Source organism: Bos grunniens, chromosome 9 (genome assembly GCF_055505025.1).
Source record: "Bos grunniens cultivar Pamir isolate PY7600 chromosome 9, Bosgru_T2T1.0, whole genome shotgun sequence".
NCBI lineage: Eukaryota > Metazoa > Chordata > Mammalia > Artiodactyla > Bovidae > Bos > Bos grunniens.
In genome coordinates, this window is record NC_141173.1 from 88,773,799 (window position 1) to 88,793,540 (window position 19,742).

Below are 19,742 nucleotides of genomic sequence, written 5' to 3' on the forward strand. Positions count from 1 at the left end.
GTCCAAGTCATATCATTTTGTTACTTCTGGTGTGGGAAATGGTAAAAGCAGTTAGCCTCTGGGTTTCCTCATTAATTATTTTTATTTTCTGTTACTCTTGTTTTGAGGCAGCAATAGAACTCGTGACCAAAATGTAGCTTGCCTGTTAACTTCACTCCAAAGTCTTTGGTGGCCTTTTCTGAAAGAAATTTTCTTTGGAATGAAACACTTTGGAAATTCCTGACCTCATTCTATTCTGTCTAGACCTTGGACTTCTTAAGGATGCTTAGAAGGGAACTCTTTGGTCTTGCTGATGTTTGACTTATGAGAGAAGCACAGAGCCAGCAGAGGAAGCAGGGATGAGCCCAGAAAGAATCAACTCCCCGGGGCTTTCTGAGCTAGCCTGCTTCCCCTCAAAAGGCTTCTATCTGACTCAGAGCTCTGAGAGGTTCCAAGCAGTAACGGCTGACTATCCCTTCATTTCAAATGTGTATGTGCCGCACATTTTTCTAGATACTGACTTTCTCTGGTCTCTAGCTAACCTACAGTTGAGAGGTATGAAGATTCAATGTTACAATTTGTTTTGTTCTGATGGTGGTTTCCAACCATAATTTTCATGCTGATGGTATTCAAAATGAATCAAATCAAGAGGCTACTGTGAACACGGTCTTACATGTTTATTCATGGCAAGATAGTCAATTCGTTGTTTAACCGGATATGAAAAAGATAGAAGGCTCTGCTATGTTCTCAAGTGCCAGAAGAGTTAGTGATCACTGGTGACATCTGGCAATCAGAAAGAAATGTGAACTGTAGTGTTTCAGATGTTGATCACCTGGTTGTATTCCTGGTACATTTATTTAAGAATATTCAGAGCTTTACAAGATGACAAAGTAGTATGCTAACAAGTGAGGGATTTTTTTAAACAGCTTTATTATATAATTTACATGCCATACAATTCACCCATTTAAAGGATACAATTCAATAATTTCTGGTACATTACATTATTCATTTTTTAAGCTATAGAAAAATCTTATATAGCATAAAATTTGCTATTTCGACTATTTCAGTTCAGTTCAGTTCAGTCGCTCAGTCATGTCCGACTCTTTGCAACCCCATGAATTGCAGCACACCAGGCCTCCCTGTCCATCACCAACTCCTGGAGTTCACTCAAACTCACATCCATCGAGTCGGTGATGCCATCCAGCCATCTCATCCTCTGTGGGCCCCTTCTCCTCCTGCCCCCAATCCCTCCCAGCATCAGAGTCTTTTCCAATGAGTTAACTCTTCAAATGAGGTGGCTAAAGTATTAGAGTTTCAGCTTTAGCATCATTCCTTCCAAAGAACTCCCAGGGCTGATCTCCTTCAGAATGGACTGGTTGGATCTCCTTGCAGTCCAAGGGACTCTCAAGAGTCTTCTCCAACACCACTGTTCAAAAGCATCAATTCTTCGGCGCTCAGCTTTCTTCACAATCCAACTCTCACATCCATACATGACCACTGGAAAAACCATAGCCTTGACTAGATGGACCTTTGTTGGCAAAGTAATGTCTCTGCTTTTGAATATGCTATCTAGGTTGGTCATAACTTTTCTTCCAAGGAGTAAGTGTCTTTTAATTGCATGTCTGCAGTCACCATCTTTGACTATTTAGAAGAGTACAATTTAGTGGTATTAATTACATTCATAATTCGATACAGTCATGACCACTGTCTACTTGTAAAACTTTGGTCACCCCAAACAGAAACTCTGTAACCATGAAGCAGTAACTGCCTATTCTCTCCTGCCCCCACCTTTGGTCACCTCTAACCTATTTCCTGCCTCTAGATATGTCCCTAGATTAGATATTGCATATAAATGGAATCATACAATATTTTTCCTTTCACATCTGGCTTTTTTCTCTTAGAGTAATATTTTCAAGAGTCATCACAACATGTATCAGAACTTCATTCCTTTTTATGGCTGAAAGGATAGTATGTTTTAATTCTATTTTATTCTCCCTCCCTTAAATATATCTTAATTTCTAACCTGGTCATAGAAAAACCTTGAGATATTTTTCGGTCTACTGGTATTTTTATGTTTATTTAAAGTCTGAAAAGACTCTTAGAAAGGTATTTGTTTTCAGTTAGCTTTTTAAAGGCAGGGGCCATAGATTAATCTTTTGAAAATCCTTTTTATCCCCTCATGTCTAGTCCAAGAACTGGTCTAGAGTATTCCACAAATTTATCTTGAGCTGGACAAGATGAATAGTTTATAAGGTTTTACTTTTAGGTACCAGCAAAGAGAATTTAAATAAAAAGTAATATAATCTTTATGCTTTAGTTCTTTCTTTACTGGAGCAATGGTATTTTCTTTTGATGTAAAAATTTCCAGCTGCAGTTATTTCACACACCTAGAATTTTATTTCACATGCCATAGAGTCACTAAATATTGAGAGTAGAGTGTTAGTAGAGTAGCATATATAATATGTTAAACTGTGACATGTCCGAAGTTAACTCAGGAAATCTGACAATGCCTAATTCATACTAGTTTGGAGCCTATTTGGTGATTTTTTTTTTAGGATGATTAAAGAGTATCCCAGCTGCTTAGTAGTGTGACATGAAACAAGTCTTTTCAGCTCATAGCTGCTCTTGGCTCTGTTGACCTCATTACTCTTTTTTGGTGCTGGGCTCAGGAATTAAGAGCAGTCAGACTGAAACAGAAACTCTTGCAAGTTGAAGAAGCCTTTTGACACCTCTCTGAAGTAGGGAAACTGGAGGCAAGGGTGGAGTGGGGTGATTCACAGGGTTCATCTTTAAATACAAAATATACCTATGTTTCTTCCAGTTCTGTCCAGATAACTAAGGATATACATGTATGCTTATGTGGCAGCCCACACTTAACTAAAATGTGCTCTCATTATGCTTTGACTGTTTCAAAAGTTGTGAAGGACATGAGAAGGAGGAGGGAGGCGAAATGAAGCCCTTCATGAGGACCTGGAAATAAGTCATCAAAGGATACCTTTGCTGCAGATGATTCCCAGCCTACTTTCTCAACATCTAACCAAGAACAAACTTTTGCACATTCATTTTCTTCACTAATTTTATTGCAGTATAGTTGATTTACAATGTTGTGTAAATTTCTACTGTACAGCAAAGTGATTCATTTATACACACAGACACATTTTTGCATATTCTTTTCATTATGGTTTATCCCAGGATATTGAATATAGTTTCCTGTACTATCCCGTAGGACCTTGTTATTTATCCATTCAGTGTACTGCAGTTTGCATCTGCTAATCCCCAAATCCCAATTCATCCCTCCCTCTCCCCTGGCAACCACAAGCCTGTTCTCTATGTCTGTGAGCCTGTTTCTATTTCATACATGAGTTCATTTGCATTTTGCATATTTTAAAAACGCAACAAAGTGACTTGCATTGTTGAGTGAAGTCATGTCCATTTTTGTGTATGTGCTATTTCAGAAATTCTGCTCCTCAATGAAGTGCCTGTGAATGCCTGAAAAACTTGGCCATGTCACTCATTTCCAGCATAGCAGAGGCCACACCCACCATTCACTTGTCCTATAGTCCTCCTCTAGGTGATAAGCCCAGTTAGAGCCCTCTGGCTTGATGCTGTAAATCCACCATGGCCAGTGTTCTATGATTGGCACTCAGTGAGTGACTGTTTTGATGGCAGGGCCTTCAGAAACATGAACTGCAAAATGTTGTCAAGGCAGGAGCCTCGTTTTCATGGCCAACCTGTATAATCTATCTTGATGCCTTATAAGTCATACCGGGTGCTTAAGTTATTATTGCTTTTCACATTTCAAAGGCATACAGACTACCATTGGCCTCAATATAAAATAATAATTTCTGGCTGTAGGACTCGACACCCTATAGTCGAAAAGAAAGCCTTTCCTTCCTCATTTCTCAGTGACAGCCTGTAATCATCTTTGAGTAATTTTTAAGATTCTTTCTAAACCACCATTTCCCTCATCATGTCGGCTGGGAAACAGCTTCTCCGTGTATGAATGGAATGGTTCTCATTCCTTTCCAAGCTCAACCACCCAGCTAGTAAGAAAAGGTAGCTGTAAATCTCCACCAACTTTCTTTTTTCAACAGTTCTGCTGGGAGCAGAGTCAGATGATAAAGTCAGCTCACCACCAGATATTGAGGACCTGCTGGGGGAAGTTTCAGTTAACCACTAAAGAGAATATGATTTTACCCACACCCGATCCCCTCATTCAGCTCCAGCCTAGGCTTGAAGGAATGGGGACCAGGAGTGGATCTGGGTTCCTATTTAGCTGGCCTATCTCCTTCTTTAGGACTAGGACAAGTTTCAGGTAGCTTGTTTGGCTTCTTTAAATTCCAAGTGGAATTTTTAATCATACCCCATGTATTGTTATTGTTGTTCAATAGCTAAGTTGTGTCTGATTCGCTGTGATTCCATGGACTGTAACATGCCAAGCTTGCTAGTCCCTCAGCATCTCCCAGAGTTTGCTCAAATTCGTGTCCACTGAGTCAGTGATGCTATCTGTTTCATCCTCTGCCACCCTCTTCTCTTTTTGCCTTCAATCTTTCCCAGCATCAAAATCTTTTACAATGAATCTGCTCTTCACATCCGGTGGCCAAAGTATTGGAGCTTCAGCTGCAGTATCAGTCCTTCCAGTGAATATTCAGGACTGATTTCCTTTAGGATTGACCGGTTTGATCTCTTTGCAAAGGGACTACTCTCATGAGTCTTCTCCAGCACCACAATTCAAAAGCATCATTTCTTCAGTACTTAGCCTCCTTTATGGTCTCACATCTGTACACAACTACTGGAAAAACCATAGCTTTGACTATATGGACCTTTGTCAGCAAAGTGATGTGTATGCTTTCTAACATGTTGTCTAGATTTGTCATAGCTTTCCTTCCAAGGAGCAAGCATCTTTTAATTTCTTGTGTGCAACATTAGGCAAGGGTAAAATGAACCCTGAGAAATCACAGCTTGGTGTATGTTTTGCCTATAAGATGAAATTGTTTGATCTTTGTAAGCCAAAATTAAAATTAACTCCATTTTATAATGAATGGTAATGACTGAATATGACAGTAATGATTGAAAATAATTTACTATATCTATGACTGTTTTCTGATGGTATTTAATAGACTCTCATACTCTGAATTGTACTAATTTTACTAGTTTAGACAAGCTATATATCCCTTTTCCCATATTTCCCCATGATTAACTATCATTACCATTTGATAAGAGCCCCTTATTTTCATTAGAATACTCATAGGGCTTATGATTCAATAAATATTCACTGAACTGCATATGTGTAAGACTAATGGGCATGCTAGAAAGATTAAAGAATTATTACAGAATTACTAAGTTTTCTCCTTTTTTAAAATTGAGGTATAATTGACATATACCATTGACAGACACCATAATGATTTGATTTTGGTATGTTATAAAATGATCACCACAGTAAGTCTAGTTAGCATTCAATACCACATGTAGTTACAGATTTTTTTTTTTCCTATGATGACAGCTTTTAAAATCTATCTAAGGCTTATCCTTGACCCCAAAAGAGTGTTTGTGACATAGAGAAAACAAAGGTAAAGAAATGCAACAAATATGAATAAACAGAATTAAATACATGGTAAATGGATATTGGAGGAAGGAATGATTAATTTTAAGAGATAGTACAGTTTTCCAAGTAGATAGAACTTGAGTTGGGCCTTCCAAACCATTGAAGGTATTTTCAACTCTGAAATTAGGGCTAATAGAAAGTAAATATTTGCTCTTGTTACACGTCCAACGTTTTTTCATGCATGGCATTTCCCCTAAGTCAAACCAAAGGCTTGAAATTAATTTGGTTATTTACTGTCGGGGCAGTTATAGTATAGAAGCAAATTCACTCAGAGGCCACATGTACCATACTTAGAGAAGAGTGGGAAGAGCATCCCAAGGGCAGACACTAGCCTGAGCAAAGGCCCAGAGGCATGAAAAGCTGGTAGTACTCATGGGGAGCATTGAGGAGTCTAATACAGCTGCAGTAACTGGCCAGACACTAGAAGGCCAGCTACCAAGGTAAGGAGTGTGGACTTGAGCTGCAGACCACATGGAACTATATCAGACTTTCTTGGCAGAGTGTAGACGTGCATTCTGAGTTTTAGAAGAGAGCTGTGTAAAGATATGGCTTGAGGAACCAAGAAATTGAATTTAACAAAATATATTAAGGAGGTCATTGTCATGATTCAGCCCCAAACTCTGAAACTGAGAGTAAGAAAAGGAAAGGTGGAAAGAAGACACATAGATGTAACATTATGTTTATGGCTTTTATAAAAGTCTTTATAGCAATTGCTTATAAGGTCCATCATCTCAGTGACTGTACTCATGGGATTTTCGTTTATGGAAGTGACTGAATGATAACAGGGAGGGACTAATGCCACTAAAAGATTCTTATTACTCACATTTCCCAAGGGTGGGGGTGCTGGCATGCCATGTAAGGCCACATGGGGACACGCCAGTTTTGTCCAAGAGGCAGAAAGAAATGAGAGGAAAGCCTGGGTCAGACTTGATTGGTGTTTCCGTGGGGTTGCCCACGCAGGGCAGGGTCCACAGCTTAGGACTGGCTAGTTTGAATAATTCTAGCTGGCCTTGGGATATATGGGCTTCCCCTACTTGTCTAATATCTAACCCTGGGGTTTTGTGTGAGAGTTAGATAAAGGGGTGGTTCAGAGTACACTCTGGGTCACAGGGGAGATGTAAACAACTCTGGCTGTTTGTTTGGCCCTACGATTGTTGTTGTTCAGTCGCTAAAGTGAAAGTGAAAGTCACTCAGTCATGTCCGACTCTTTGCGACCCCATGGACTATACAGTCCATGGAATTCTCCAGGCCAGAATACTGGAGTTGGGTAGCCTTTCCCTTCTCCAGGGGATCTTCCCAACCCAGGGACCAAACCCAGGTCTCCCGCATTGCAGGCAGATTTTTTACCAGCTGAGCCACAAGGGAAGCCCAAGAATACTGGAGTGGGTAGTCTATCCCATCTCCAGGGGATCCTCTCAACCCAATTCTTTGTGACCCCATGAGCTGCAGCATGCCCTCCTCTGTCCGCCACTGTTTCCTGGAGTTTGCTCAAATTCATGTCAACTGAGTCAGTGATGCTATCCATCTCACCTGCCGCCCCCGTCTCCTCAATCTTTCTCAGCATCAGGGTCTTTTCCGATGAATTAATGGATACAAAATGGGCAAATACAGAATCTAAGAAAACACAAGTCTGAAGATCTCTACATGTATCCTGGTGGTTCAGATTGTAAAGAATCTGCCTTCAATGTAGGAGACCTGGGTTCGATCCCTGCATTGGGCAGATCCCCTGGAGAAGGGAATGGCTACCCACTCCAGTATTCTTGCCTGGAGAATTCCATGGACAAAGGAGCCTGGCGGGCTACAGTCCATGGGATCACAAAGAGTCAGATATGGCTGAGCGATATCTGGACATTTGGATAAGTACTTTATCACTTAATCCTCTCAACCATGTGCAGTAAGTGCCAGATTGTCCCCATTTTACACAAGAAGCAACTGAGATCCTAAGGGGTTCAGCAATTTGCTCACGTTCACACTAGTGAATGATTTTTCCAGCCAGATTCAGTCCAGGTCATGGTCAGCTTCACCCCCTGCTACTAAGCTCTATCCCCTCATGCACTTCTCTATTTGATTATACTTCTCATTCTGGACTCAGGACGTGAGATTAGTTCTGTTGAAAAAGTGGTGGGAATTTGTTGAAGCTTCCTCAGAGCTGATTAGACTAGGGAACAGAAGTGGATGTATGTGCTTCACTATCTCTCTGTAATTCTTTATGCTTCTACTTGCTTTGTCAGAAGAGTGTGAAGATGTATTTGCATACTGGTGGCCTCCCATGCAGCAAGCACATTATAATAAGAAAATATTATTAAGTAAAATGACTTCAGCACTGTCTCCTCCGTTCCTGGAAACTGATTCTGGACTTTGACTTTTTTTTTTCTGATCTCTTTGACTCTGGGACTTGGAAGCTCTCGTGTCAGCAAACAAAGCCCTTGGCAGACTCTTTTTCTCCCCTGTGTCATGAGCCAGTGATCCAAATTGGCTATGGAAGAGTCTCTGAATTCCGTGGGATAGACTCTGAGGTCCTGCATCAGTAACTACCCCATTTGGTCATTGTCCAATACTTCCTTGGATCATCCCACCACTCCCCGTGAGGTCTGTCTCTTCCCAGCCGCCAAGGCTTTGTTCTCTAACATTTGGCTGCCTTCTCACCCCCTCTCTCCACACATCTTCATGCCTCACTTCCACGAAGAGCCAGCTTGGTGCTCAGCCTCTGTGGGAGGGTGGGCGCAGCACATGTAAATCACACAGCCACATCCACGAAGCATCTGCTTTGCAAAAGCCATGAGGGGGATTCAGGACCATGAATGGCCCAGGTCATGATCTCAGGGAGCTTGGGACTGGCTTGAGAGGCAGAGTAAAATGGTGAGTGAGTGAGAGAGTGAAGTCACTCAGTCGTGTCCGATTCTTTGCAACCCCACAGACTGTAGTCCACCACGCTCCTGAAAAAATGGGATTTTCCAGGCAAGAATACTGGAGTGGGTTGCCATTTCCTTCTCCAGAGGATCTTCCCAACCCAGGGATCAAACCCAGGTTTCCTGCATTGTAGGCAGACGCTTTACCGTCTGAAATGGCAAAAGATGCAAATAACACTTTAAAAAATGAAGGCTATATCAAACAAGAGTTTAGAAGTCATTCCCCACCAAATTGGTACAGCTTTGTATATGTTTATTGCTTCACTCATCTTCGCCTTTCCATGTGCTTCCCACAGTTTAGCTAGGAGCTTTCACTCTTGAAAGCTGTGATGGGCTGTGAACCATCAGACAGAGGTGTCACAAGTCTAGTCTATATAAGAGCCTTTGCAGAAGGAACATGACAGCTATTTATATTTCCTACCCACTAATAGTCCAGTTATGTGGGGACAATCCCTGTCTTTACACGCAGAGCTCAGCTGCAGGGAATTAGTGTAGCAGAGGGAGTAAACATTTCAGCCCCAGAGTTAGACTGTCTGGATTATATACCAGTTACACCACTTCATAGTTAGATGACTTTGAAAGCTACTTCCCTCCTGTGTGCCTCATTTTTCTTAAGTGTAAAATAGAATAGCAATACTTACCTTTTAGAATTGTTATGAGAATTAAATGAGTTAATTTTTTTTTTTGGTTCATGGCAGCTTTATTCAGATTAGCTCCAAACTGGAAACTATTATACATAAATGTCCATCAGAAGGTGAATGGAAGCACAAATTGAGGTATATCCATACAGTGAAATACTGAAAGAACCACTGATACACACAGTATGAATGATTTGTAAAATAATTTTTCTGAATAAAACCGGACACAAAAGATTATATACAGATTCAATTTATATGAAACCCTAGAAAAGACTAATCTTTTAAAACCTTTTTATTTTCTGTTGGTGTATAGCTGGTTAATGGGGCTTCCCAGGTGGCTCCGATGGTAAAGAATCTGCCTGCAATGCTGGAGAGCCAGGGTCAATCCCTGGGTCAGGAAGATCCCCTGGAGGAGGAAATGGCAACCCACTCAAGTATTCTTGCTTGGAAAATCCCATGGACAGAGGAGCCTGGCAGACTATAGTCCTTGGGGTCACAAGAGAGTCAGACACGACATAGTGACCAAACAACAACAACACAGTTGTTGTTAATAATGTTAATAATTAATAATGTTGTGATAGTTTCAAGTGGACAACAAAGGGACTCAGCCACACATATACATGTATCCATTCTCCCCTAAAAACATGAGTTAACTTTTTTAAAGCATAAAAATAGTACCTGGTACACAGTAAAAACCCATATTACTATGTGGTCCTCATGACTGAGTGATTCTCATCTTTTAGAGGTTTTCTAGTCCATTCCTAGAGCTGTCTTGTAAGTCATCAGTTCCATTAATCGTCTCTGTAAATTTTACAAAAACAAAGTTTAAAAGCTTGAGCATAAGCATTTCCCCTGGAATACCAGAATTGTTGGTATTTTATTACTTCTCCATGGACATTTGAATAGCCAACGATGGCTTTGAAAATAATTGGGAAGACGTGCAGCGTCTGTCGGTCTCCATATTGAAGTTTCTGTTGTGTTTTTGTTTCCATGTGAACTTTATTTTTTTTCTAAAGTTTATAAGCCTTTTGCTCCATGGTGAGATTCAGCAACAAGTTTCCCTTCCAAAGAACAATATTTGTCCTGTTTGAAAAATCGACCTGGTTTCCATTTTCTTTACAAAGAAGTTGCTCAATGCTTTATGCTTCCAGACTTGGATTTAGCTTGATGTTTTCACAAACGTAATTTTTTCATCTTTGATTATTTTTGAAAAACTTTTTAAAAGCTGCCAATATAACACATTGTCCGCCTTTGGGTTTTGTTTTCTTTTTTTTGATGTTTTTATTTTTTGTTTTGTTGATGCTAAGTTGCCCCTAGTTGATCTCAGTTTGAAATAAGGATGTTAGGTGTTGAAATGTTAGGAATTCACTAGAAATATAGCTCTGATCTATGGAGTAGGATCCTAGGCTGCAGAAAGTATTTCTTCCTTGTAGAGAAAACTGTTGATTCTCCTTTCCTTGAAATGTTAAGGTATAAGGCAATGGTTAAGAACACAGAATCCTGGCTCTTGTATTTCCACTTGAGTCACTTTGAACTTGTTACATAGCTTGCCTAAGCCTCAAACTGCCCAGCTTTGAAATGGGGACACTTGAGTTTCAGGGACCAGATGAGACCTTGTAATTCTTATAAGGACTAGCAAGTGTTCATTGTGATGCTGAACAAATGCAAAGGCACAAATATCCATGATTGCTATTTTGCAGATGTCCGACTTGAGAGTTTCCATGAGAAACTCCATCTGAAGTTTTTTTGAAAATACAATGTGACCCTCTTGAATGGAGGAGATTTTGTGTGAGAATATCTATAAAGTGACCCAAGGTGCTTATTGAAGTCACTGTGGTGTGGAAGAAAGTGGGGAAGAAACGTTAAAATAAGAATTCAGGGGACTTTCTTGGTGGTCTAGTGGTTAAGATTCTGTGCTCCCGATGTTGGGGGCACCTGTTCAGTCCCTGGTCAGGGAACTAAGATCCCCACATGCCACACTATGGTGTAGCCAAAAAATTAAAATTAAAAAAAAAAAAGAATTCAAATATAGAACCTTCACCTTAAAAAAATGTTATTTTATCATTTTCTTGACCACTTTCATAGCCAGTCAAACGAATCTGGGATATGTTTATGTAAGTTATGCAAAGACTGCAGAAAACTAGTATTAGCCTAAAATAGAGCCTCTGCTATATATCAAGATTGTGATGAGGGAGAATTCAGATCACAGAGAATATTTTAGAATGTCTTTCCTCTGTAAATATTTTTAAAAGCCCATATATCTTTTTAATTATTTCTTTGCTAGCTTAAGTTGAAAGTCTAGGGAGTCTGGCAGTGGAATTCAGGCTAAAACCAGGAGACCGAAGGTGATGCCGCAGGCAGTGAGCGCTCCGTGTGTGAAGTCTCTTCCCTCCTCTCCCCAAAGCCCTGAGCTGCTTTAAGCCCTGTGGTGATGGCAGGCTGCCAGTTCTGGGGGAAAATCTGCAGTTTTCATTTGAAATCAGAGGATGGAATTTAGACACTTCTTAATCTTGCACTAAACACTTTGACTATCTAGTTACACACACATCACACCAAGGCACACACACCTCTCTTTTCTTGGGGCAGCACCAGTGTTGAGTCCAGGGTCTATCTTTCCTCAGCTCCGTTGGATCTCACTGTGTGGATTTGTTTCTGAACAACAGCATCTCTATGCAAAATGCACAAAAAGAGTCTTTAGCTAACCAGGATTTGAAAAATAAATCACCGATACATGAGCATCATTTTACAAGTGCTTTTTAAGTCCAGGGATATAAGAAATCATCTGTGCAGTACAAGGGACAAAGGTCTCAGGTGAGTATTCTTTGTATGTTGAGATGGAGTCTGTGGGTGATGTTTCAGAAATCAAACTTGGAAGCTGCTACAGAAGTGATTGTCTCTTTACTTGCGATCCATAAGACTGTTGTATTTCCAAGAATAAAATTACTTTTGAATTACCAAGAAAAGATGCAAAAATTATGCTATGGCCAATGAAAAAAAGATTTTAATTATTTTGATGGGTTCCAATTTTATATGTGTGTGTGTGTGTTTGTGTATGGATATAAACTGTGCTAAATTTTGCTAAAGATTGTTTGGGAACCATGTTAGTATCAGAAATCCTTTTAATATACTAACAGTTTAAAGCATTTAAAAATTCCTCCAGGATGGGAGGGAGTTTGGGGGAGAATGGATACATATACATGTGTGGCTGTTCCTTCACTATTCACCTAAAACTGTTACCACACTGTTAATCGGCTACACCCCAATACAAAATAAAAAGCTCAACAAAATAAATAAATAAAAATTCCTCCAGGAGCTGAAACAAAATGTCTGTGATAATTTGATTCTGAAAGAATAAAGATCATTACAATTTGTCAATTCTCGAGCTTAAAAATATGAATAAAATAGTAAATTTTTAATCACTTAGGCCAGAGAACAATTTAACGTGCTGTAGGCAATAGAAAGAGCACCAAACTTGAAATCAGGCCTCTAGCTCTCTAGCTGTGTGCTTTGGGCAGGTTATTTGATCGATGTCTCAGCATCCTCAGAATCTTTGAGGGGGGCTGAGCTTAGGGCCCCAGCCCTTGAAGGAAGGAGTCCTGGGTGGGCAGGGTTGGACCAGGGAGTGGGGAGATTTCAGGACACTCAACTGGGATGTAAGTCAGGGTGCCTAGGGATGGGGAGATGCCCAGTGTGGTCCAGGACAAGCTTCCTCATATTTCAAAATCTTGCCCAAGGCTGGCCCTAGAAGGGAGGAGCCTTCTACAATAGTTCTGCTTGGTCATTTAGAATTCAGATGGCCCCAGCAGGGGTTGTCAGCTCTTTGTGTACCAGTGGAGGCCAGTGTGACTTCTCCACCCATTGAAACATCTATTTACTCTGGCTGGCCTCAGTCGGGGGAGATTGACACAGACAGCTCTGATCGTCAAAGGGAAAATGCTGTGTTTTGTTTTCTAATACCAAAGACGCTTTTTTAGGGTGAAGGATTTAAAATGTCATCACGTTGTTACCCACTCAAGAAAGTAGTTCTCTGAACTTAGGGTTACCAAGGAGGAAGGAATGGGAGGGGATAGTTGGGGAGTTTGGGATTGACATGGACACATTGCTATGTTTAAAGTGTGTCCTATGTGTAGCACAGGGAACTCTGCTCAGTGTTATGTGGCAGCTTGGATGGGGTGGGGGGAGTGGGGAGTTTGGAGGAAAATGGATACATGTATAAGTATCCCTTTGCTATCCACCTGAAATTATCACAGTATTGTTAACTGGGTATACCTCAGTATAATATAAAAAGTTAAAAAAAAAAAAGTAGTTCTAGTCCTTTTTGACAGACCTGGAGAATCTGCTTCTTCAGAAATTTTGAAGACATTTTGTTCTTCTGGTGGGCTACTGATGCTTTTTCTCTTTTTATTTTTAGTTATTTTTATTTTATTTTTTATATTTCAGATAAAGAGCAAATGTTGTCAGTTGTAACTGACCAGTAACTACCTTGTGTTACTATCAATTTTGAAAGATAGTTGATAGTTAAGGAAGTTGTTGGCTTATTAATGGTTTGACTCCATAACCTGACTATATATTATTCAAATACCCTATTCCAGCTAATTGAAATATTCCATTTTAATAGCTCCAAATACATATATAAGAAAATAGAGTATGCTCAAGGAAAAAGAAGACTAATTTATAGTGAACACAGTATGGAGAAATGTAACAAAATCCAATTATTCAAAGCCAGGCAATATAGAAAGTACTAAAGTTCCTCATTTACCCTCTTAAAGCCGTTGTACAGAGGATGTATGTTTGGGCAGGGTTAGGATTTGTGTCCAAGTCTTGAGTTTACCTGTCACTTTAAAAGGGACTAAATGGCTTCACCCATTGTCGTCTGTTGTTTTCGTTTAGTCACTAAGTGGTGTCTGACTATTTTGTGACCCCAGGGACTGTAGCCCGCCAGGCTCCTCTGTCCATGGGATTTCCCAGGCAAGAATATTGGGGTGGGTTGCCATTTCCTTCTCCCAGGGATCTTCCCAACCCAAGGATCAAACCCAGGTCTCCCCTGTCTCCTACTTGGCAGGTGGAGTCTTTACTGCTGAGCCACCAGGGAAGCCCATCACCCATAAATGCTCATATCTAGAAATGATTTGGAAAACAGTTTAATCTGATTACAGTTGTTAAGCTCAGTCTCTGAAAAGAAATTTAAGTTTTTTTTTCAGGAAGAGTCATAATTTATACAGTTTATGAGCTTAACATTTATCTTTTTCTCACAGCTAGTACATGCAAAGGCAAATTTCAGAGTAACATCAGGTGAGAGTGATTGTGTTCATCGCCTTCACACCTCTTTCTGTGTTCTTATGTCCTTCACAACTAAAGTGTAACTGTCCTCAAAACTGATGACATTTGGGTGTGCTCCGTGGACTGGCCCGATGTCAGCATCCTGGTCTCGCTGCCGAACAGCAGTGATGCAAGTTGTTGGCACTGGGGGACACTGGGTGAATGATACAGGAGAACTCCTTGTACGTTTTTTCGGCAACTTCTTATGGATTTATACTTCTTTCAAAATTAAAAAAATAATTTAACCTAACTCTTCTCTAGAATATTTTCCTGAGGTCTCTAATGCCTAGGCAAGTATTCCAATTAGATGCTTTGGCTCAGTACGTGACATACTATAAGGTTTTGTGGGTAACAGATAATTACCTTGTAAATGTAGATGCTCTGTAAATGACTTTGAGGTCCATGGTCTCTAATCAGCCTGCTAATGGGTAAGAGAGAGACTTGGTGATGAAGTCTGCTACTTACTCAGGTCATGCCCTTTGGCCCCACCTACTTACCCAAGCAAATGGGCCAATCCCTGGGCTCTTTTAAATACCAGGAGCAGTCATGTTGAGCGCTAGCTGACACTATGAGCATCTAGTATGTGCCAGGCTCCATCATGCCTTACACTCATTAAGTCACTTAAACCTCAGAACATCCCAGGACAGTAGGAAAATGAAGCAGTTTTAAATGTAACAAGTTTAAACAGTCATTACATAATGTCCCTACTTTCCAAAGAGTTCACTCTATTAGGAATCTTAATGAAAGGCAATGGATCCTCTCAGCTAAACAAACAAACAGAAAAATTTCCTTTTGATTTATAATGCAAACAAAAGAAAACTTTGAAATTGTCTAATCATCCTTCTCTTCTGAGAATAAATACTGGCAATTATCCATGACCCCTGCTTGTTGCTAATTCCTGCTATGTTTAGCATTGAAAGAGCCAAATTTTAGATCACAAGTTTTGGTAAATAGCTCGGGGTGAGAATAATATTTATTATCGGCAGTGAGCAGCTTTGTATTGTTTCAGATTGGTGATGTGTGGGGGTGGGTGCAAAAGGTTAGAACCAAGTTCCAGTATCATAATGAATCATGGTGTAATGTGCCTGCCAGCAGGAACCTTCCAGATGTTTCAGCTAAATTAGGAGGATGACTGTATTCCCTACCTGTGCTCAGGGCTGCCTGAGCAAGCGGACCCACCTCCCTCTGTCTCTCCCATTATAGGGCAGCTGGTACCCACCATTTACGGGAAGATGTGAAGAGAGCAGAAGCCTCATTCTGGCTCAGCTACTAACTAGCTCATTGATTCTTTTTTTTAATGTTTTATTGATGTGTAGTTGACTTACAATGCTGTGTTAGTTTCTGGTGTAGATCAATGATTCTTAAAACATGTTCCCAAGACCAGCAGCATCAACACCATTTGTTGACTTGTTAGATATTCTCAGGCCCCACCCAAGACCCAAGTCGGACACAACTGAGCGACTGAGCATACACACACCCCAGACCCACAGAATCAGAAACTCTGGCAGTAGGATCAGCAATCTATGCTTCACTGGCCTGGCAGTTGCTTTATCTTGGCACATCAGTGTTTTAATGTTCTTCAGATAATTCCTCAGAAGTGGAATTGCTGGGTCATATGGTAGTTCAATTTTTAGTTATTTTGAGAAACCTCTATGTTGTTTAGTTATTTTGAGAAACCTCTACAATACCTGTACCAATTTACAGTCCCATCAACATTGTACAAGGGTTCCCTTCTCTCCACATTCTCACTGTCACTTGTTATCTTTTTGATGATAGCCATTCTGACATGTGTCAGGTGGTATCTTATTGTGGTTCTGATTTGCATTTCCCTAGCAATCTTGAGCATATTTTCATGTACCTGTTGGCCACCTGTTGCCATTTCCAAAGCAGAACTTTTTTTTTTTTTTAATAAGATCATGGAAGGGGACTTACTGATGCAGAGGAGAAAAAGAATCCTCTGCTCTCCAACACTTGTCATGGGGTCTCCAGAGGAGCATCCCAGAAGACAGGTGGGTACAAGTCTGTCCTCTTTGGGGCTGAGTCTCAGTTTTCTAGGCCTTACCCTGCTCTGGCTTTCACCCCAGATGTCTAGGCTCACCTGTGCTGAAAGCACATGGCCTCATAAACACACCTCAAACCCATGAAGAGAAACATCAGCAAGTTAAGTAGCTTGAAGTTTGTTAGACTTGCTTGATCCACCTCAGTCTGGAGGGGCTTTTTCCCTCAGGGAAGCTTTTAGCTTTCTGCTTGTCTACCACATCAGGATTAGGGGGAAGTAGTTGCTTTTGTTTTTCTATCCCCCCTTACCCTTCTCTCCCCCAACTCCCGCCTCCTCACATGTGAGGGAAGAGATCACATATCAGAGACGTTGCTTCTTCAAAAGGGTTTGGTATGTTCGCAAATCCTTATTAAGACCTTCTGTGTATTAAAATTTTTATCTCCAGGGTTCAGAAAGAAAGAAGCAGTGGGCTGGGGTACAGGATGGGTTTTTGCCCCTTTCTAGGAAAAATGCTGACGATTAACTAGTGCCTCTGGGCATCTTCTTAAATGCTCCTTGTCAAAATGAATAAATGCTCTTCCCAATGAGGGGGACTGCTTATGTCTCTCTTTTTCTTGCTTATAAACAGTCTTACAGGTCTTGTTTATTTTGATGGGACCAGGATCTCCAGTTCTAAGTCTTAACTTCTGTCCTATTATTTTTTTAAAAAGTACAACAAAACCAGTATTTTATGAGCTTAAGATATGATATGTGAATTTTAACATTTGTTGTTGATCCTGGCTTTTCAGAAGCAATTCAAAAACCAATCCTGACTTCAAATCCTTGGATGAGGGTTTGGGTAAGGGACCCTCAAGAATTATCTGACAACTCAATGTGTCATTCTTCTAGGGCTGTGGGTTTTGTCTAGCTGTCCCAGTATTTTTAAATGTCCAAAACTCTGATACCGTGTTACCTGGGTGTTTGGTTTGGCAGAATTATCAAATCAACTGCTTTTCCACCATAATTCTTCCATAGAGACCCTGAGGAAATTCTAACATTTATTGATATGTTAAAGGTTTATGAAAGTACTAGTAAAATAATGACTGTAATTAATAGTAAGAGTGGAAAACGAAACTAAAGGTTTGTGGAATTAAATGGTGGAGACAGTTCCAGGCAGTCCAATGATTAAGACTCCGTACTTTCACTACTGAAGGCATGTGGTCAATGTCTGGTTGGGGAACTAAGATCCTGCAAGCCACAAGCCACGGCCAAAAATAAAGTAAAACAAATTTAACTCAGTTATCTTAAAAAAAAAAAAAAAAGAAGAAGAAGAAGAAGACAGTTCCAATTTCCTGACCTGCAATTTTAATATTCTTCCCACCTGCTACTATAAACATTTTCCCCTTACTCACTACACTGAGTATTTCCATGATGGTTTTGGTTTTATGGTACTTTATTTTTTGTCTAATCTTGTATAAAGTAACAAACAACTAGTGATATATTTAATCTTTCATGCTTCAGTTTTATGTGACTTACAAATTGAAGAGAAATAAATTGTTCTTAAAACATCATTTCTAGTAATCTGGTTGTTCTAAGGCTGCTAACCTAGTACACAGTGTGGTGTCCAAGAGTCCATGAGTGTGACCCAGTGTCAAACGCTTTCAGGCTCCAGAGTCAGGCAGGTCCCGCAAAAGAGCGATTGGTGAAGAGTGTGATACTGATGGGAGTGGTGGAGGGGGTGCAGCAACCTGACGTGCACAGTCAGGATGCAGGGAACAAGCTGAGCTCCAGCCATCGCTGCTGAGTGGGAATACAAGGCTAGTGGTAACCAAGGCTTACTGTTTCTTTGGCATATCCTCCCCAAGAAGGAAAATCTGTATTTTTATGTGAAATATCCTGATTTTTCCTTTTTCTATTTTTGAAATAGCTTGATTTTTTAAATGTGTTTTTATCAATTCAAACAATGTAAACCCAGTGTTGACAACAACAAGTCTTCAGGTTACACTCTGCCTACTCAGCCTATACCACAACCCCCCGGGGAGTCTTGAGCTCACATCAGGCCTCCGTAGCCCTGTGGGTCTGGGTTCGGTCACACTAATAAGGGCTTCCCAGGTAGTATAGTGGTAAAGAATCAACCTACCAATGCAGGAGACACAGAGATGTGGGTTCAATTCCTGGGTCGGGAAGATCCCCTAGAGTAGGAAATGGCAACCTGCTCCAGTATTCTTGTCTAGAAAATTCCACGGACGGAGGCATCTGGTGGGCTTCTGGGGTCACAAAGAGTCATACACCACTGAGTGTCGAAAGACTAAAGACTAAACTTTACCAGCTCAGTGTCCCTTCCCATCAACACAGGGTCCAAACCTTGCTTCCCTTCCCTCTACTCCCAGGTAGTCCTTCCCTGGCTCCCCAACTTCCCTGCCTGTACTGTCACTGCCCTTTGTTCAAGGATATGTACCCTCCCAGGGCCCCTGCCCTGAGATATTTGGGGTCTCCACACTCCCCTGGGAGTTCACCTGGAGACCACCCAACCCCATCCCCGAGCTGCTGATGTTCACTTCTCTCTCTCTATGGGAAAAGGGCTGCCTTTCTTATTATGTTTTCTTCTCTCATATAGAATCTCATAGCTAAGATGTTATAGCTATGCTCTCTCTCTTTCTCTCTCTCTCTCTCTCTCTCTTTTCTTTTTACCTCTCAATCTCTTCCTTCTTTAAGATATTCACAGGCTGCCTGGTTGGCTAGGGTGATGTTACTGAGTCCAAGCTTATACTACTCACCAGACAACAGGCCAGTAAATCAAGAGATAAGTTGTTGGGGCAAGGAATAGCAATTTTATTCAGAGAGCTAGCATACTGAGAAGATGGTGAACTAGTGTCCCAAAGAACCATTCCACTGGAGTTAAAAATTGAGGCTTCTTTTATACTAAAAGGGGAGGGGTTGTGGTTGGTTGTTGCAAACTTCTTGGTGTCAGAATCCTCTGTTATCACAGCTGTTCACATAGGTCAGGTCACAACACTCCTATAAACCTCCAACAAGGCATGCTATTCTCGGTTCTGCAACTTTTTATCTCCATATGAATGGAAACGTGTTATACCTTTAAAGGCTAGAGCCTTGAGAATGGGCAGTTCTGTATATTTGAGGCTATATGCAACATTCTTAACTTAAAAACATTGCAAAAGTAATAGAATACAAAGGTTAAAGTAAAAGAAATAGATCCAATATGGAGTCAGATTTGCTCTTCCCTATTACAGGGAGGCCAGCCTGCATAGTTATTTATCAGGCCTCACTTCCTTCCCCATCTCTCCCAGGGCCAC

General features: G+C 40.6%; 1 protein-coding gene across 4 annotated transcripts in view; it reads left to right on the top strand.

The window, feature by feature from the left end:
- Positions 1 to 19,742, top strand: part of PLEKHG1 (pleckstrin homology and RhoGEF domain containing G1) — a 249,041-nt gene that overhangs the window by 99,118 nt on the left and 130,181 nt on the right. Inside the window, exons 2-3 of one of the 4 annotated variants that reach the window (XM_086318319.1) lie at positions 4,074 to 4,147; position 4,914. The exons of the other annotated variants lie outside the window; for them this stretch is intronic. Coding sequence (XP_086174445.1) covers positions 4,074 to 4,147; position 4,914 — 75 coding nt within the window. The remainder of the gene's footprint in view (positions 1 to 4,073; positions 4,148 to 4,913; positions 4,915 to 19,742) is intronic. 4 annotated transcript variants of the gene reach the window in all.